Source organism: Psittacula echo (assembly GCF_963264785.1).
Source record: "Psittacula echo genome assembly, chromosome: 3".
NCBI classification, from domain to species: Eukaryota; Metazoa; Chordata; class Aves; order Psittaciformes; family Psittacidae; genus Psittacula; species Psittacula echo.
Window position 1 is genome coordinate 3,067,284 of NC_137736.1, and position 20,854 is coordinate 3,088,137.

Consider the following 20,854-nt stretch of genomic DNA (forward strand, 5'->3'; position numbering starts at 1 on the left):
TGTGTCAGCACCTCTTCTCATCCCTTCTGTGTATAACATCCCACCTTGGCACCTACCAAGCTGCCTGTGAGTAACTTCTCAGGAGAGGGGTGGTGGGGAGGAACCTCTCATAATAATTGGCACTGCTGTGAGTGGGACCTCATGTGTCTGGCTCCAGAGAAGAGATGGAGCCCTGGCAGTAGACATAAGCAACGTGTTTCAAAGGTGTTTCTTGGTGTCGTGTTCAGAGGCAGGGCTCAGCTGTTCATTCACATTAATGTCAGCAGAGGGGTGAATGACTATTTCAGACTGTCAGATTAAGATACGAATTGGGGCAAAACACATTTCTGGAGTGGATAAAAACCCATTGAGCTGGGAGGTTTCTCTCTTGTCTTTCATCTCTAAGCGCAGCAACAACGCTGGGTGGCTGCATTCAGCCAACACAATGCAACGTGGCAGCAGTGTATTTTTAGGATGTTATTTTGGGGGGGGGAAACAAATTCTAAGGGCAAGACATAGCTATCTTCTAACACAAACAAGCTGCTCAGGAATTTCTGTGGCTATAGGATATACCTCATGGCACTTGGGCTGTCTTGTTGAATTGTGATACATGTTTCAGATCAATAAAAATGCTCATCTGAGACTTTTTTCTCTTCCAAGTTACACAAAATACATTCTCTCATGATACAAAGCTTACATGAACTGTTCAGCAGGAGAAGCTAAGGTAACTGCACTCACCAATGAAAGCCCAAATTCTAAACTGAAGTCCAGTTTTGTTGGACTCTAGTATCTGCAGGTAATCTCTGGGTTCTTTGTGTTCTCTGCTCTGAATTGGAAACCAGAGCATGCATCTTTAACAATTTTTACTCCCTTCTGTGGCTGTCAATTACAATGGCTTGAAATATTCTGTTCGTCTTCAACTTCAGCACTTCTTGATCCTCTGAGGCAGATCTTTCTCTGTCAGGCTTCTGAGTGACAAGCAGAGATTTCATCCTCGGAGACAGTTCCCTTAGCAGTAACCCAAGCATCTAGTACTACGACTGCTTTTAGCACATTTCATCAGGTAGGGGAGCAATGCAAACAAAAAAGGAACTGCGTAGCAGCATTTATCCCCTAGAGACATGTCTAAAGGCCTGACCATAGCCTGGCCAGCACTATAAGCTGTTCCAGCTGAAGACCTTAGCCTGCTTAAACACACTAGCAAGAGGTTGCATATGAACAAATTAGGGAAGTGGTATAGATGTCGTTTGCATCTGTGGTACTGCATAAAATAAAGGCATAAAATAAAGAAATGACCCGTGAGGTTTTTCTTTTTTACCTTGAGCTCTGTGCTTTGCACACTGGAGTCATGGAGAGCTCCATGGTCAGGGAAAGTAGACAGAGGGGAAGGAAATGGAGAACGGTTGGAAAGAAGTTTTCAGGTGGCAGCTGGCACTTTCTATAGGCCTTGTCTGAGGTGCAGAGAGGATTATCATTGAAGAAAGTGGCCAACAAAAGCACTAAGATCTCCTGTTTCAGAAACAACACGTCAAGACCCAGATCACCCAGGGATGGACCAGCCTCTCAAGGGAGGGCACTGGTGGTGGATACAGGTGCCTGTTTGAGGGACTATGAGGTTGGTTGGGGCTTTGAGCAACCCGGTCTTGTGGAGGGTGTCCCTGCCCATGGTAGGGGGTTGGAACTGGATGAGCTTTAAGGTCCTTTGCAACCCAAACTGTTCTATGATTCCATGATCCAGGACACACACTTCCTATGCTCTGATGGATGGGCTGTAATTGGCTTTCTCCTGGAATCCAAAGGATGGGGTTTCCTCAGGCCTGTGGGGAGGGAACTACTGAGGGTAACCAGCCTCCTGCCCAGCTGCACTTCAAAACACCCATCCCACTGTGTGAAGAGCCAGCAGATAATGTACATCCACACTACATGAATGAGGTGTCCTGCCCTGCAATGTTGGTTTTGGGGAAACAACCAGGTCCAATTTGCATACCACTTGCCTGCAATGAGATGCATCGCTGATAGGTATACGCCTAGTTCGTGGAAAGGTGATGTGCTTCGAGGGCAGTTTGGAAGGATTTACACTTGTCCTGCAATAAAGATAGGTCACAGGACTGGCAGGAACCCATCCGTGCCTGAGGGTGCTGGCATTATCGAAGCTACCAGCTGAATGGAGTAGGAGCTGTAATTCTTCATCCTGCTCAAAATAATGAATGGTCTCCTTCTCTGGAGAAAAAAAAAAGAAAGAATAAATAAGGCAAAGCTGGAAAACTCTCAGTTTATTCTGTTTTAATGTAGGGGCATTGGTTTTGTTGTCATGCCGTGGTTTTTAAACCCAGCATAATTTTAGCCTGAGTGTAGAGAATGTGGCAATAGTATACTTGAGCTATTTTGGACTAATACAGTGAAGGAAATGAAGCAGGCAAAAAAGCCACCTTTTCTGTACAATACGTACCCTATGTTCAACCTTAGTCACCAGACAAGCTTTTGAGAGAGTGCAAACCAGTAAACTGCTCACCGAGTTTATTTGAAAAGACAAAGGAAAGTACAGGCCTTCGACATGGGCTCAGAGTACAGGTAGTGTTTTCAACATAAAGGTTTCACAAGATGTGCTAATTCTATCGCTCCGGCAGGAAACTGAGGCTTTCACATCTAATGAAGCGTTTCTTTGAAGTCCCACTGAAAGGACGAGCGTGACTGTGTTGCACATCTGCCTGTTTGCACAGGGCAGACCATTTCGACTTCCTTTTCAGAGACTCTGCAAGGAGCAGGCCAAGAGAGCTATGTATTTACCAAAGCATCATCGGGTGAGGATGGGAAAAAGGTGCCTCTTCTCCCTCCTTTGTTTGCTCTTGGTGGCCAGCGTTGCAGGTAAGCATGTCAATGGGCCCCCTTGGCTCAGCTTATGACGGAGGGTGGTGAGGGGCAGGGTGGCATGTGCAGGCTGTGCTTAGCATGTCTCAGTAGGGCAAGCTGTAGCTGCTAGCAATGACTTTCTGTTTCCTGACAGCTTTCCAGTAACCCCAGTTATAATGTGCAGCCAGTAAGGACTAAATGGCTTGCACTGACTCGCAGATTAGTTTATTCAAAATACCATGTTTTCACCAGAATTATCACTGAGATGAGCTCAGTTGTATTTAGGGCAGTTTGTATTTAGGGCTCATCTCCAATGGGCAAACAGGAAAACTGCTTTGAAAGAGCAAATAAAAATCTCTCTGTCACACACACATGCATACATGTGTATGCAGAGAGAGGAAGAGCTGAAACACTTAAAGGCAAGGATAAACTGTACAGCTGCAACCCCTTAAATAGATCCTTCCCTTCCTCTTCCCCACCCAGCCCTATGTGCCGTGTTAAAGCTTGAGAAACAAGAGAAACAAGTGTGTCAGTGGGAGTAAAACTGTCAGAAAAGTTGAGTAAGGAGAAACGCATCCTCGTCCAAGGGAGTTTAAACCAAAACAACCTAAGGAAAACCAGGGAAAAGCCTGATGCTCACAACCCCCTCCACACAGACCTCTTACAACAGACTGGCCATGCTGGATGCAGCAGTGCTTATTGCCAGCTAAGAAGGATGTTGTAGGATACACATTGTTCCAATTAAGAAAGGAACAAATTAACGTGTTTGATGGCTGTGGTAAGATGCATCTCAAAATCTCTCCCTATTTTCCACGTCACTGTGGCAAACTGGATTTTAAAGAAAGTGTTTAGTATGTGTATTCATAGAAAATAAAAGTTCTCAGATGCAAAACAAAAGCACAATAAGAAAGAACCAGACTCCTCAAGACATGCACATGCAGGAAAGCAATGCTCTTTAGGGATGAATAGGACTGTTGGGTTTTTCCTCTGAGGATGAAATCCTCACTGAAAGCACTCAAAGGTGAAAACGGACACCATTGTGCCTTTATGGAGATCAGACGTATAAACGTTTGGGAGGTAATCTATTAAACTTCAAATGGAGCACAAGTATGGGCAACTGCATTTGGAAAAATCAAGCTGGCATAAAATGAGGCTAATTATATTGAGATGCTAACAAAAAGCTAAGAACACTTTAACATTAATGGGTTTCAGTTAAAATAATCTGAAGGACGAGGCTACTAACGACCAACACAAATTAAATGTTGTTTCTACATGTGTAATTTTTTCATCTTCATATAAATTATAAAAGTAACTCTTGGTAGGCATTCTTCACATGGTCCTTTAACTTGTTACAGCATCAGTATGAATACGAGAGCTAATTTGCTAGGTGTCCCGTGCTGGTTAGTCTGATTGCAACATTGCGTATGGCTTTTTCCTTAACTTTTCCTGATGCAAGACTTGCAGTGAAATCAATGAGCGTTTGCTATAATGAGCTCTTTGGACTGACAGAAATAGTTTTCAGTAATTTTTCTCACAGCAGTTGTCACTCAGGCTTATTTTTATTTACCCTTTTACGTCATCCCATCTCTTGGGAGTCAATTAAAAGATGAACAGAGCATGCACAGCAATAAAAAAGTGAGATTCATGTTGGGCATGGCCATCCAGTAGCTTTGTTCTCCATGCACCTAATCTTTATGTGTTCATGTCACCCTTCAGTGCTCAGGTACCCAATCTCAGCCAGCTCTGCAGCAGTGTGGGACTGTGCCCTTGTTCTTCTTTCCTGCCAAACCAGAGCTGCGGGTGCACAGGGTCCCTGTCTCACTCCTGGCTGTGCTGGTCCAGTATGGGGCACACCAGGCCACCTGCAGGCATCATCGAGGCTGCCTGGTCCCTGGGAGGGCATCCCCTGGCTCAGGTGCCCCAGAGCTGTGTACCATGGGGTAAAGCAGATGTCAAAGCAAAGAAATTGGTACCCCCTTTTTGCAAGTAAGGAAGATGAGCAGCGTGCGCTTGCTGCCATGCGGAGTCAGCGGCACGGCTGGTGGGACTGTGGGGCATGTTCCCAAAGCGAATTTGCAGTGGGGTTTTGGTACACAGGGAGGGTAAAACCCAATGGATACGGGGGGGGGAGTGAGGGGGGGGCAACAAGTCTGTACCTAAGAACATCTGCACAAGCACATTTATTAATGGGGACTCACATGCTCTTTTGAAAAAGGCTCTGTGGCTGTGATTGATTACTTGTCTGATTACTATAGCTCCCCCATCCATAAATTCTTCACCTCCTTGAGTCTGTCAGTGCAGGGATTTGGGGACTGTGAGCTTCTTGTTCATAGGAGGGAGAAACAGTGAGAAATCAATTTTACTACAGCAGCAGCAGCAAAACTGAGTCGTATAGGCTCCTGTTGAAAGCCCCTTCATTTCACCCATCCATTACTCCTTCATATGGCACACTAAGGACTGCCAACATGGTTTATGAAATTAAATGAGGAAGAAACCATACAGCTCGCTCTGACACTGAAACAGACACTTGTTCAGGTCATGCAGGAGCTGCTTAATAACACAGAGGTAGAAGGACAGGTTTCTCTGTCAAAGCAGTGAAGACAATGGCAACGAACAGGAGGAACAGTGCAGGGCAAAATTAGCCAGCAGGGATAACTCATTTGTTCTTGCAAAAATTGCTGGGGCATAACTGGGCCCGGCTTCTGCTTTATTTATATCACATGAAAGATTTCCATCTTCACAGAGGGACTCAGGGTTCCCATTTCTCTCCTGTGAATGTGATGGGAGCTCCCTGCCTTCTTCCAGACAAGCGTGTGTTTGCTCTCCCTGTTCTCACTCTGAAGTCTCTACCGGTGGAGATCTGTAAACCTCTTCACTGGAAAGCCTGTTTCTACAGTTGCAGGGTCTGCATGGTTGCCTGTGGCTAAGGGACCGAATCATGTCAAAGACGGCTTGGGAAAAAGCTTTGTTTAAACATTACTTGCACTGAAAATTTTCCCATTTGCTTTTAAGGCCAGCCCAAAGATGTCATCACAGAAACAGAAGTGGTCCACGCTTTGCCAGGTACTGACGTGACCCTGGTATGCAGCTTCCCAAAACCACACACCACCTACATCATACAGACACAGTGGTCCAAGACTGATGACACACAGCTTACCAGAATAGCTGTTTATCACCCTGTTTACGGCACCCACTACTTCACATTTCCTGAGGCTTCCTACAACTTTTCGGTGTCCTTCGGCATGAGGAATTGCTGCAGCTGGGGTGAGGCAGAGGCTTTGTGTTCCCCTGATCCAAATGCCAAGTCTGAATGCAGTCGGTGGGCTCTGCATCTGCAAAACGTTACCGTTTCCCTTAGCGGGCGGTATGAGTGCAGTTTTGCTACTTACCCTTATGGGACAAAGGCTACAAATATCCAACTTATTGTCAAGGCAGAAGGTAAGTGGTTATGAATGGGATGCTGGGGTTTTTGTAACAGGGGGTGGGGGTAAAGGGGTGAGGGAATATCAGGACAGATTAACATTTCTTAGTCTTTGATGGTGGCTTCTTAGGGGTTTGCACTGGTGCCGCTGAACGCCACTGCCTACACAGTTTCCTACTTACCAGGCACTTTCTAGCTGTTGTTATCTAGCTCATGGATAGGAAACCTTATTTATTTGGAGGAATACAAAGTTAGATAGGAATGGTGGGACGGGCAGTTTCCACATTTTCATCGTGGAGGAAAGTGCTGCAGAGATGACTGGATGCTGGGTCTCTGGATGCAGAGATGACTGAGGGTGCTGGATCTCCAAACCATGCTGTTCTGCAGCAATGGGCATGCAGCACAGGGCACCAGAAAGAGAAAACAGCCTTGTCTGGTTGAGGCCGAGAGCTGGCATCTGCTGGGCGTGCTAGGTGTTAGCTCAATGGAGGGATGTATCCCATCGTGAAAAACAAACTGGAGCAAAGTAAGGAATTGCTTGGAACAGTCACAGGAACAGAGACGTGGCTGCTTCTGTCAGCCAAAAGGAAGCTGGAAAGCAGCATGACTGCTCTTGGTAAGCAAGCCTCAGGGGAGAGCATGAACTCCGGGAAGGATATTTAAATTATCCTGGCAAAGGAAGAAAATGGGTTTAGGGAGGACGTGAGTGGATTTGACTACAAATTAAACAAGAGTGGCAACCATTTAGTGCAGCAATTTGGGAACAGCTGTTTAATGCCAGCAGTGAGGGCAGAAGTCCAAACTGCCGTGAAGATGGAGCTGGGCAGGGATGTCGGGCAAGCTTGCTGTTGTGCACATGGGGGACTGGATGTGATGGCCCCCAGAAACCTCTTCCTGACCCAGGTTTCTGTTAACAAGCCAAGAAGGATTAAACTAAATCCTGGCATGGTTTCAGTTAAGAGCTGCAAGGCCAACATGCTCACTCTGCTTGCGCCCAGGGCTGTAGATACAGCACCCGTTCAAAGGTTAGGAGCAGGGTGGGTGCAGGTGATGTTGGGGTAGCAGAGGGCAGCAGTGCTCCCACCACCTCTTTGGCCTGTATGAGGCCACACTGGTGGCAGGAGGGACATTGGTCCCCATGCTGGGTTGCATTTGTCCTGCAGCAAGAGGAGGCCCTGCGCAAGCCTCATTCACAGAGACATTCACCCCAAACCCTTGCTCACTGATGGCACCTGCATGGCAGCGGCTCAAAGCACTTTGGTGCTGTTATCCCAGAGGCAAACCTGAGGGGCAATCCAGCAGCACCCTTCTGCCCTGATAAACTCGTAAAGGCAAAAATTAGTGCCAGCGCATCTGTGCAACCCATAAAGATGCAGTACATGCTGGATAACAGCATCAAGGATGGTGATACCTGACATACAGGGATCTGCTGCAGTCGGCTCCCCTTTGGGAATCTTCTTGAGCTTCATAGGGCAAAATTGCTGGATCAAGCAGAGAGCAGTGAGGTACAAGTAGTGCTGGTAACCACATGCAACTTCTGTTCTTCATGCAGTTTGTCTCTTCCTTAATACAATAATAGTGCTAATTAGGCATTGCTCCTTTTCTCTTGCTGGTGCTCTTGGTTGGTACTGGCACGCTCAGGGTTGTTATTGTTGTCTACATGTTAAATGTGGGCAGTTCTTGTCCACATAGACATCATTGTGGCTTCTTTCCAGTAACTGCATGATGTAGCAAGCTGTGCTACTAGTAACTGCTTGCTTAGAGAGAGCTAAGAAAAATCAGTTCTCAACATACCGCTTGCAGATTTGTATTTTAAGGTACCCAGATCTTTTGCAATAAATCACTTCAACTCAAAAAAAGGCAAATGATCTCAATCCAGCCTACAAGTGGGGTGGAGAAGAGTGCTAGTCATTAATGAAGTACAGTACCCGACTACATCAAAGTGAAGTGAACCCAGATGGATTCAACTTGTAGACACTGCAAAGCCCACAGAGCAACAGGCCTAGGTAGGACTGACGAACAAGGAGGACCTTAGCCAACAGGCTGTTAATGGAGATGGAAATCAAAGACAGGGGAAAGAGCAGCTGGGGAACCTGACTGTGAGAACAGGCTGAGGCTGTTTGCAGGTAGAACTCTTGGTGCAGCTACTCATCTTCATGCCTCTTGCATGCTGCATGGCACATTTGCACAATAGCTTGTCCCAGCAAAGCCTCCTGTGCTGTTTTCTTCCTGAGAAGCCATGGATTTGCTTCCTTTGCCTTTTCTCTTTCCTTTCTGCACTATCCAGCCCTTTTAGTGCTTGTGCATGCCCTGTCCCACTGTGATAGCTGGCTCCTCAACTGCTTGGCTCTGGTGGAAAGTGGAGAGAAGCTGCGTCTGGCACTGAGTCTCCTGGGTACCACTGAGCACTGCCTTTCTTTATGTCCCTGTGGCACAGGCTGCGTGCTGACAGTGCCACTCTCTGCTTGGTTGCCAGACATACAGGAAGTTACAGTCACCAGAAAGTCCCCACTACCAAACAGTCCGGACCTGTTAGGTAATCCCCTTCCCCTCAAGATTAAAAAGATAGACAAAATATGCATCTATTTTATCTCACCATACAAGTAGAGCTACCAGGGGAGCAAAGTTCAGGAGTTTCCCAGGGGTGTCTAGAAGGAAGAGGGAAGGCAGGCTTAGGCAGCACAGTGATGGCAGCAGGGCAGGCTGCATGGTGTGGCAGTCAGGCTAATGGTCAGATGGATCAGTGCTCACCAAGGCACTCATAGCATCCCCTGGCCATCACTGCTGCTCTTCCTGTTTCAGTGCACACTCACATGCAGACCCAATGCTTGGACCACAGCTCTGCTCTGATCAGTGCATCACTCTGACCCTTCCACAGGAGGTCTGGAGGCCTGGACTGGGAATGGGGTAGGGTAGGAGGTATTGAAATGCTTTTATAAACTGATGACAAAGGGAAGAGGGGCAAGCTCTCTGCTGCTGATAATGGGCAGGTTGGAAAATAACAACAGAAGCACTTACACTGAAAACCGGGGTTAGCCTCAACCTGCCTGACGTGCTGAACACCTTGCTTTGTGAAAGGAGGTTTTCGGTGAAAAGCAAATACAAGTGCACAAAACTGATGCGAAGGTTTATTGCCACAGAAAAAAAAAAAAATCAAAGCTTCAAATTGTTCTCATCTCCAAAATGAGACATCTTGGTCCTGAATTTAAGCACAGGTTTTCATGAAATGCCCAAAAATTCAGGTAAAGCCGTGAATTAGAGTCATGAAACTGCATCTAGAATCAGAGGCAGAGCTTTCACTTAACAAATGTGCCTGTGGGTAATGGTTGAAAATTACAGTAGTGCCTGTTCCTTGAACAGTAGACCAGTCAATGCTGTTTTCTAAAGCACAATGAATGTCGCGTTTCTGATTTTCCTTCTCTGGCTTTTTTTGCTGTTGTTGCAATGATAAAAGAGGAGCAGCACAACGTGAAGGAAGTGTGGTTAAACCAGACTTTAGAAATTCCATGCCTTGAGGACACGGCCTCAGACAATTTGTCCCATTATCCTTTGAAATGGCTCGTGGTAAGTGTTCTTCCTTTCAGGCTTACATTTCAGAAGGAACTACAGGGTAGTTTTGCAGATGGAAATAGAATTGTCAGACTTTACTGTGTCCTGCAGAACCCGCCAAACAAAAGATATTGGTCATGTTGGATTGCGATAATAAAGGGGAAAAGTATAAACACAGGTTTGCAACATAGACACCACAAACAATAGCTGCTCAAGAAACAAGAGGCGAAAATCCATCTGAATTGCTTCTAATTTTGCAGTAATGCCTGTAGAACAGGTCCATGGAAGGTGCCAAAGGACTTAGCAAATAGAGCTAAACTATTCCTTACGTTGGATTTCCCAGGGATTTTTGCTGTAGTGAAGCTTTGGTATCTCTGAAAAACACAGGGTTACCGTGTAAGGTAGTGAGATACCAAGCAGCTTTGAAATAGAAAGGAAGAAGAGAAAAAGGAGGTGACTGTAATGTTTTGGTTAACCTCTGTATCACAGATACACGCCGACACATGTGAATCCAGTTATCTAGCTAACCACATAAATACTATTTTAAACACTTTGCTGTGAGCTATAAAGCTCGTTACATTTTTGTCCTGCATCCCACTTTCTGGATAAATATTTGCGTGTGCGTGTTTTAATGGAATGTTTTAGCATTGATTTCAATGTGGAGAGATAAATACCAGCCACCAGTGTCCTTGAGCTTGACCCTGTTCATTTCCATTTATTGTCCCCGAGGTGCTGTAACTGTTGAGGGGTTTCTTAAAGGTGATTTTCAAATGCTTTAGGCTTTTCAGTCTTTTGTCCTGGCTCATTTTCTATTCAGAGCTCCCTTTTGCAGTGCATTCCTCAGATTGAAATTCTACCAGCTCTTTGAAGGGAACATCCTTGCCCTTACTACTTTTTAGTGAAGGGGAAAGAACCCAAAGGTGTGCACGATGATACATGTGGGTCCCCATGAGTCATTCAGAGTGCAGCTTGTAAATAAGTCCAGAGGCACAGATGTGCAGGCTGCACCTATATCTAAGGGTGGCTGCCACGTAGGCATTAAGAGATGACTTTTAGCTATTGTTATCAGGTTCCCACTATTTAAAATCCAAAACCCCAAGGTTTTTCTTGGAATTTCAGTCATATTTACTATGTGTAGGATGTTCAGCATAACTTAGGTTGCTGCAGTGAGAAAGCGGCTCTGATGCCCTCTCTGTAGGCTGCAGAGATCAGGACTGACAAGACACAGCTATTTACTCCATAGTTATTGGTAAGATGATGACCACTGTTGACTTTGAACTTCTGAGAGAGAATGTGTTTGGAAAGAAATAGATGTTGCAAACGTCCCCTTACTGCTATGCGATCCTAAGGGTGCAAGGGAAGATTTTTATAGTGGGAATAGAGCTGATCTATAAATATAGATAGGGGAATGGGGGGGTTCTGGTCTTCACCTATTGTGTGGGTTGCTCTTTTTACAGGAGCAAAATGGCACGAAAGAGGAACTTGTAACCAAGGAGCCCTCCTGTCCTGCAGTGTACAGGAACAGCAGCTTGCTCTATGGGCAGGGAGTCCACCTGGGTTTGAATAATGCCCTAAAGATTTTCCCCACCAAAATCACGGACGATGGCAAGGTTTTCTCCTGCCATGTGGTGTCCCATCCGGAGAGAGTCCAGAAGAGCAGCACCACTGTGAGAGTATTCGGTAAGGGGCTTGTGCCAGCTGTGCATTTACTTGCACTTGGAAAGGTAACACTCCTGTCTGGTTCTGAAAGCAGCAGCTTCTGAAATACGCTGTTTGAGGTTTTTTACATATAGATATTGACATTACATTTTTTTCAGCTGCATTGAGTTAAAATGTTCATAAATAACCCCATGATTCTTAGGAAGACTTTGAGGCCATTCCTCCAACTTCTGATGTAGAACCGTTGCATATCGTGTATGGAGACAGGCTGAGACAGTTGGGGCTGTTCAGGCTGGAGAAGAGAACAGAAGGCTGCGTGGAGACCTCAGAGCAGCCTTCCAGTATCTGAAGGGGGGCTACAAGGATGCTGGGGATGGACTGTTCATCAGGGACTGCAGTGACAGGACAAGGGGTAACGGGTTCAAACTTAAACAGGGGAAGTTTAGATTGGATATAAGGAAGAAATTCTTTACTGTGAGGGTGGTGAGGCACTGGAATGGGTTGCCCAGGGAGGTTGTGAATGCTCCATCCCTGGCGGTGTTCAATGCCAGGTTGGATGAGGCCTTGGGTGCCATGGTTTAGTGTGAGGTGTCCCTGCCCATGGCAGGGGGGTTGGAACTGGATGATCTTAAGGTCCTTTCCAACCCTGACTATTCTATGATTCTATGGTTCTATATCGCCACCACTGGCATGCACATTGCCACTATCTCACCCCGATGTGTAAGCTTATGTTGGCCCTTTGCAGGTTACAGGTAAGCACCTTGGTCATCAAGACCTCCATGCCCCAGTACAAAAGGATCGTGCTGCCTGTGTTGGGAAATCATGGCCAAAATTTAGCAAGCAGGTAAAGTGTTTTGGAACTACTGTTATTGCAGTGCTGCATCCCTGAAGGCATGTGGTGTTCAGCTGCTGCCAGAGGCCTTGGTTCTGAAAGTGAGGACCTCAAACTACTGTGGGTCTCAATGTACTTAGGAACAGCAGGGCCCATGTAGCGTGAAAGTGTGGGCTGGCATTTCATGATGGAAGATTTCCCCATCTTTAGTTTCTTGCTCTAATCCCTTTCTAGTGTCTTGGGAACTACTCTACAATTGCTGAGGTACAACTGAATCAGAAAAATGCTGCCCATTGAAAAAGAAAGTATGTTCTGCTTTTTGAGCAGCGGGTCTGGAAAACATATTTCCAATGCCCCAAAACTGAATGGGTGTTCAACAGTGGGTCTGTCAACAGGGAGCAGGAAGAGAAAAAAACCCAGTAAAACCTGTGTCTGGGAGCTGTTGATCACTGATGCAAGAGAAGTAAAATTAGAAGTTAATGATCTGAAATTTCCTCTTGCATTTGTATGATTCAGAGATGGGTTTTACTTTTGAAAATCAGCATTTGTCAAACAGGTACAGTGTTACCTGGGTAATTGTTCAAGTATATTAGCGTACTTGAGCTCGCCTTCCCCTGCAGCCCTACTGATGCTTTTGCCTTGGTTTGCTGGTATTTGCTGCCCTGAGAGGTTGCCTTATTTGGCTTATTCTCTGACTTACTGTCATGTGTGGTTGCCTGCTCATGCACTCAGATCTGTATATCAGTACAACAGCAGAGAGAGGCAAACAGGAGAAAGCAACTGTGGCCCTTGGTGGTGAATAGCCTGTGATGCTCGCAGTAAGTGCTGGCTGGCTTAGGACTGGGGTGCTGTGCAGTCAGCCTCTCTCGCAGGCATCCCAACAGCAGGGTTATATGGAGGCTCAAAGAGCCAAGGCAGGATGCTAAGCACAATAGTAAGCATATACAATGCCAACAGCACGTTATATTGGTTACACCCCTCATCCTGGCCATTAGTAACGACGCAGCTAGAGAACAAAGGCAAACTGAAACCTGGAGAGGTTTTCCCATCTTAGCAAGCCAGCAACCCCATCACCCAAACACTCGTGCAATTGAACCACATGGGCTGGGTGGCACAAAACAGGGCAGGGAGGGCAGGCAGGTAGTGCACCATGGTGCTGCAAGAGGCAGGAGAGGAGAGGGAAGGTCTGTCACCTGGAGGAAGCTTCTTGTGCAGGATCCCTCTGATAAAAGCTGCAGGGCTAAACACAGCCCAAGTCTGAGGAGTGGAAGCGATGCTTCCCCATAGATGCTTGAGATGGCCTGAGTATGTGTGAGAGCTGGGCAGTAGAGGATGAGGAAGGCATGAACAAGTCCCTCAATGAAGTTGAGAGGCTTGATAGGTTGAGTGAAAACAGACATTCAATCAAGAAAGCTTTTTTTAAGAGGGCACTTCTGGGCTGAAATGCTTTAAAATATTTCTTTTCTGTAACAGAGTTCTTTTAAATACAAATTTCTAAGAAAATGTATGCTCTTTTCACGTCTAACTTTGCCAAATATTGATTTCTCCCTTTTGTAAGAGCTCAGCAGCAGAAACTGCTGCGCTGAATATTGAATTTCTGCTAGACCCAAAACGTTGGTAAATATCCCAGCAAGACAAATGAATGTCAAACTATTAACAGGGGCTGAGATGTTAAATGGAAAAGATCTATTAGATCATTCAGAGCTGTACTTGAGAGCTGCCTGCCAGAACAGCTACCCAGCAAATGTCTTCAAAGAAAGCAGAGGGCAGCATCCTGTACAGATGTGGAGAAGCATTCTACTCTACTCAGAGCTTGTCAGGCAACATGTGGAATACTGTGTTCAGTTTTGGTCCCGGCTATGCAAAACTGATGTGGACAGGCTGGAGAGGATCCAGAGAAAGGCACAAAGATGATCAGAGGACTGGAAAGCCTGGTGTGTGAGGAAAAAGGCTGAGAGAACTGGGTTTGTTCAGCCTAGAGGAAAGAAGGCTCAGGGGAAACCTTATCACCGTATTCCGGCATCTAAAGGGTGACTACAACAAACTTGGAGACCCCCTTTTTACAAGGAGTGCCATGGAAAAGACAAGGGGCAATGGGCACAAGTTACCGCTGGGGAGATTCTGCCTCAACACAAGAACTCTTGTCACAGTGAGAACAACCAACCATTGGAATAATCTCCCCAGGGAAGTGGTGGAGCACCCAGCGTTTGGATACTTTCAAGATTCAGTTGGACAGTGTGCTGGGACATCCCATATAGGTCATGTTTTGCCTAAAAAGGTTGGACCAGATGATCCCTGAGGTCCCTTCTAACCCGGTGTTCTCTTATTCATTGATGCTTGTTCTCATCATCAAAAAAACCAAAAGGAAGAGTAGGCACTAGGCTAGGTTTTATTTAGTCTCCCAGCCAACTCCCAGCTGAGATTAGAAGATCCGGTGTGCCAGATCTTTTCTTGCAGCTGAAAAAGTATGGTTGTCTTTCGCCAGCCCCACTAACCATCTGTACAGTTTCGGCAAGGCAGAAACAAGGATATAATCTTAAGACATTCATTTTCTGAGAGGAAGAAACCATCAAGATAAACCAAAAACCAAATGAAAACAAACCAGAAGGGGAAAAATATAAAGGTAACTTCAGGGTTAGTGAAAACAGGGGAAAAAATATCTTAATGGTAAAGATTAAAGTGAGGTTTAGCCTGGATCTCCTAAGGGGCTGCACTTGTTTCCAGTCCAGTTTTAAGGCTTAGAAAGGGCCAGAAGTGCAATTTAGAGTCATAGAATCCTAGAATAGTTAGGGTTGGAAAGGACCTTAAGATCATCCAGTTCCAACCCCCTGCCATGGGCAGGGACACCTCACACTAAACCATGGCACCCAAGGCTCTGTCCAACCTTTATCCAAGTCTTTATCCAAGACTTTTGAGATTTACTACATATTAGCACAGTTTCAGCAGTCCTTACTCAACAAGTCAGTTAATAGCACTGCACACCAGCAATCCCAGTGGGTAATGCCAGCTTAGAGAGGCTTTACCATACCTGATGACTTTTATCTAGACAGTCAGAAGTGCCTAGAACCAAAATGCTGTGAAAACAAAAGAAAACACTTTCTCCATCTGTAGTGCAGATGGTGGTCATCAGAAACCCGCTGCTGTGATATGAAGGTGAGCTCTGGGCTTCCTGGCAAGGCAGGAAGCATCTGCAGTCTGGCACTGCCACACATCCGCCCAGGCAACAGCATGGGGATAGCTATTGCTATACGAATCAGCCTTTTTGGGGATGGCTAAAGCCTTCGTAGGTGACTTTGGCAAACACCCAGAGCAACCAACGACTGGGAAGTGTTTTATTGCAGCAGGCCTATGAAGGGTGGCTCTGCAGCCAGAGCCATGGCTGCAGGATGGTTTCAGCTCGTTTCTCCAGCAAAGCCACCCAGGAGTAGTTTAGGTAGGCAGCGAAATACGTGATAGATCTTGCGGTAGCAGCTGCTGATACATGCTTGTAAACCACTTCCTCAGCCTCAAATTGGAGCTGTGCAAGCTTTTATCTTGCTAGATGTGTGGGTGGATGTAGGCTTTAATTTCCACTCTTTTTATGAAACAAGGCTGTTAAGCCTTATTAGAAGCTGTTACTGTGACTCGTGTTATCCACTTAACTAATGCCATTTTGTTTGCTTTCCAGCCTACCCCGAGATCTCTGTTGGCCTGCAGGAGGGAGCTGCTGGCACTTCAGAGAAGGTGAGTGATTTTGGCGTGAAGAGAAATGCTTGTGACCAGCACTCTGCCACCCCGGCAGGGCCAGCCAAGCTAAGCTGAATCAGGGACCTCCAAACAGACCAAGCTCACAGGGTGATGAGCGAGTCGATGAGTTAATATCTACCATCTGTGGCCTTTCTTCTGAAGGATTCCCATCCCCACAGCAGTGAGCTGCTTCAGTGAGGACAAACTGGAGCTAGCTAAGGGCTTCCCTGGTATGTGGGCAAAATCTGGGTTTGTGCTACTTATTGTGAAGGCTCCAGGACAGGATTGAGTGGCTGTGAGGAGCTGATGATATTGCAGGAGGCTGTGATGCTTCTTTTCCCTTCCCATCTGCCAGCAGCCACCTGGCAGCCTCGAGCTGCCCTCTTCACACTGCTTTAAATCCCTCTCTGAAGAAGGTCACCCACTACCTGGGATGCTGCTCCAAGGGGCCAGGCAGTGGCAGCCCCCATCTGCCACACAGCCCCGCTGGGACAGGGAGGAGCAGTTGTAGTGGGAGTGATGCTCATGTTCAAATCAAGGTGATGCTCATGTCAGGCGTAATGTGTTGTGCTGCAAGCAGAACACAGCTGGAGCAAGCAGAACACAGCTGGAGCAAGCAGAACACAGATGAAGCAAGCAGATGCCAATGGAATGACTGGATCTGAGGGCCCCTATTTAGAGCTAAACAGTTACACGTGTGGTTTGGGGTCTCTGTTTTACCACATGCTTGGTAATGGCAAATGCTGAAGGTCTGCCGTACCGCAGTGGCCATACTTGGCATAAAACATATTTGTGGCCCATATGATTGCCCAGCAAGCCACTCTGGCTGCTAGGTATGGCACTTTGCTTCCTGTCACATCCATCCAGGTTAAAGCTTTTGGTCTGTGAGCATGCAAATTAATTTGGAAGGTTTCCCTTGGAAAATGCTTGTGGGTAGGCAGAACCTTTTATCAACCGTACCCACCTGCTTCAGACAAGCCATGAGGCAGTTGGTTATGCAAAAATTCCCTGGTAACCTATTTCCAGATGTAGTGTTGGACGCTGCAGGCTTTTGTCTGCACTGTTGTGTCAAGCAAGCAAGCGGTGCTGCTAGCATGGGACCAGGCAATAGAAACTCTTCCAAGAGCCTCTGTCTATTCTTCATCTTCAAACACACGCCAAGTCCTTTCCTTCTCTTTTCCACCCTTTCTTGCACAGCTGAAGTCTACTGTGGATGTCAGACTTGTATTTCTTCATAGGCAGCATTTATAAAGATATTATTAATGCAGAGTGCCTGAATAACAAGGGAATAATGAAAATAAGAGAGGAAAGCAATTGTATTATGCTTTCAGAGGTTGTTTACCATGGCTAGGAAAGAGTTTCAGCCAGGTACTTTCAGTCTTCATACCAAATGATTGACTTCTGCTGGCTGTAATGCATCAAGTTTGCTTTGAACTAAAGGTGTTAGCCTCTTTCTTTGAAAGTGGGAGCAAGAAGGCTTTGTGCTACATGAGTAGCACATGATTTATTCTTTGCTTTTTATTACTGTTTAAATGCATAAGGCAATTTCTCTTAGTGCCATCATGTGCTAAGTAAATGTAATAGGGAACATTCAGGCAGCACGAGGATGAGACCTCCCACCCTGCTAGTGCTCAGCCCTTCATCCAGCCTTGATTTTGAGGTCCTTCCCATCAATTTCTTTATGAGAAGTTACAGTGAGCACAAACACAGATTTGTGGGGCATTTAGCATACCGACAGGACTACTGCATGCAAAGCAAGGAAATCCTTGTGACTTCTGGAAACCTCTTACAGACCATGCTCTCTGAAAAGGTATCTCATTTTCTACATTCAACACATCATTGTGCTAGGCTGGCCCAGCATGATGGGGTTGTCTCTGGGCTCTCATTCAGTGGTGTCTGCAACCAGAAAAATAGGGGCTATGAGGGGGAGAAATAGAACAATAAAGAGGAAGTGAGTGGGATGGGGGGTAAATAAGCTCTGTCTGTAATGGAGGTTGGAAGCAGGCAGCCAGGTGAGAAGTGGCTGAGATTAACGCCTGGCTTTTACTGCCCCATAGCCTAATGTGACCTGCATCATGAGGAAGGTATTTCCCAAGCCAAGCCTTGTGTGGTACATGGACAGAGAGAGCTTGACGGAGCAGCCTGAAGGTAACGCAACCTGTCAGTAGGATAATGGGGCAGCTGTAGAAGAGATTCCCAAGAAAAGCAATGGGTGCTCATTCGCTCCTGCCGTGGGGAACCTGTAGGTGTCCATGTGGGTTAAGGGAAGAGTATCAGGCCCCCTCAAAGGGAACATCCGTGGCCACATCCCCCTGGAATTGCCAGTCGTAGGAATGATGGCTTGGCATAACCGCACTGTTTTTGCCAGATCTTTGGCAGCGTCTCAGCAAACAAACCTGCAGCCCTATGAGCTTGCTTTTCAGTACCAATGTTTTGCACAGCTCTCATTTATCATTTGGAGTGTAATGAGAGGCTTTTGCAGCTTTTCCTTTTCTCTTTTCCCAAGGAATTTCTGTTGAACAAGAAGATTCGCAAGACAGTGAAGGTTTCTATCGGCTGAGATCAACACTGGTGTTTCAAGGGACCCACCATACATCTAAGACGTTCTTGTGTGCATGTCTGTTTTCCTTCCTTGGGAATGGAACATGGAATATTTCATCAAAAGAAATATTTGTTTCCTTCGGTAGGTTTTTCACAGATAGGACACATCTGAAATGTCAAATGATAAGAACACCAAACGTATGTATTCTCTGTTATTTAAAATACAGCGAAAGGCCAAGACTCTGGAAGTTTCATTGTGCAAGTTCCTCACACAGCTTGAACTTTCCGGCAGTGGTTTTTAGCTCAAGCCTTTGCTCAAGCCTTTTAATGAGCTAAGAAACTCCTGCACAAACATAAGATGCTTGCTATTTGTATCTTACTGCACTTCCCATATGCCAAAATACATTAGCTTAACCACATGGCTCTAGTGAGATATTATAATCATGTGTTTCTCACTGAGCACTCGTGGCAGAAAATCTGCCTGTGTGCAGTGTAGCTCTTTGGATACCAAACCCTCGGTCAGGCTCTCCAGTGACACCTGAAAATAGTTGAACCAAGACCAGTTGAGCCATTTTGGACAATGGAGAAACTCCCTTATAACATGTCCCATAGGAGTTAGCTAAATGAATAGGGAAGTGTGGAAAACATGGCCGTGCAGAGGTTTACGTAGTTTCTGAAGGTGCAGGGAAGGGCAGACTGATTTCCTTCAGCACCCTCTTGTGTATGCCTCCTCTTCAGGTGCAAATGCATAGTTACACCTTTTTCTTTCTTACTATGTATGCTCCTTGCTGCACAGATAACACATCTGAACTGCTGACCCGCTAGCAGCCTCCACGGGTACATCACATAGCATGGTGACTGCTTGCAGCTCAGCTGTGGATATGATCATTGCTATGTATTCCCACAAAGACTGCATCAAAAGCCAGAGCTTACTCCTCTGGAAATACAGCTTTGGAAGGAAAGGAAATAAATGATCATTTTTCCCCAAAATGACTCATTTCACCCATTTTACAGTTTTGTAGAAAGATATTCGAGTTGGAGAGCTGTCAATTAGAACAGTCTACATTCGCCCCTGCAGGCTATGTCAGCGCCAAGATAGATGTGCTCTGTGTAAAAATGTTAATGTACTTCAATGTGACAGAAAGGAAAGAATTGCTTCAATTCTCAGCTACGTTGTAGGAAGGTGCCATCCTAATGCACAGTGTGACACAAACCCCAAACTAAATTTCCAGCCTTTATGACAAAAGCCTACTTTAAAGAGCTGCTTTCATCTTTCTTTTTTCCCTTCTTTTGTCCTCCACAGACAATAAGCCTAATGAAACCTCATCGAAAGCTTTCACCACCATGGCTTCAGAAGGTAGGATAAATTAGAGAACAAAATAACCTGGGTTATGTTAGAGGTGTGTCTTTGAATTCCTACAGCTGTTGGAGAAATGGGTCTGCAAAGTTGTTTCTGGATGGGTACTAATGTACTCCTCTCTGCAACTATGATTCCAGAGCAAATACAATAAACAGGTATTTCGGTGATGTCATCTATCATAATTAAGCTCAAGCGTAATTAAACTCCAGCCTTGAGGGGCACTTAGTGTTATTTCTGATGCGTCAGCTGGCATTTGAATGTAGCTCTTTCAGCCCTGAACTGGTAATTAAAAATAACAGCCCTACTAATGGCTCTACCTTCTGCTTAAGTACACAGCCAAGACCTCAACATTTTGTCCTAATTAAAGCACTGATGGGATGTTTCTTAATTTGTGTAAATTTGGCAAACCCGCAGTCTGCCCCTGCAAGTTTGTCTTATTATCAGCTTATTGCAGGGAGATAAATCCTTCCCTCCACACCTCAGCCAAAGCCATTTGGAGATGCCTCTCCTTGAGAGGCTCGCTCTGCTCCGCATAGGAGGGAGCTGGAGTTCAGCAGTGGGTTACATCAGGTGTGTCAGAGAACCACTGCAGACAAACAGCATGGAAAGAGGTGTGGGTTTCTGCGTAAGCTTGCTTGACCAATACCCTGCTGGGTACCAGGAAGCCATCCCTGGTACAGGGGGTCCCTGAGAGAGACTTTGTCTTTTGCTGGCTTCTGCAAGGTGATCTCTCAAAGCAGCCCTTGCAGCTTTGAATTGCACACTCTGCAGAAACATAGTGGGAGCTGGACGTACCTCGAGGTGCCTCGCTACCCTGGTGTTCAGACCCGCTCCATCTTTGGTAAGGAGTCTTTCTATGTCAGCCAGATACTACAAAACCCCTGTTAGCGCAGGTGAAGCTAAGATGAAATGCAAATTGCAGAGCAGGGCTCAGAAC

General features: G+C 46.0%; 1 protein-coding gene across 1 annotated transcript in view; it reads left to right on the forward strand.

The window, feature by feature from the left end:
- Positions 1-2,756: 2,756 nt before the first annotated feature.
- The window catches only part of CD96 (CD96 molecule), a gene marked incomplete at both ends in the record, with an annotated part of 29,500 nt that continues 11,402 nt past the window's right edge, over positions 2,757-20,854 (forward strand). Inside the window, 8 exons of the mRNA XM_080613233.1 lie at positions 2,757-2,844; positions 5,842-6,267; positions 9,705-9,814; positions 11,257-11,479; positions 15,958-16,013; positions 18,074-18,164; positions 18,523-18,699; positions 19,861-19,921. Of these exons, the coding sequence (XP_080469359.1) occupies positions 2,757-2,844; positions 5,842-6,267; positions 9,705-9,814; positions 11,257-11,479; positions 15,958-16,013; positions 18,074-18,164; positions 18,523-18,699; positions 19,861-19,921 (1,232 nt within the window). The remainder of the gene's footprint in view (positions 2,845-5,841; positions 6,268-9,704; positions 9,815-11,256; positions 11,480-15,957; positions 16,014-18,073; positions 18,165-18,522; positions 18,700-19,860; positions 19,922-20,854) is intronic.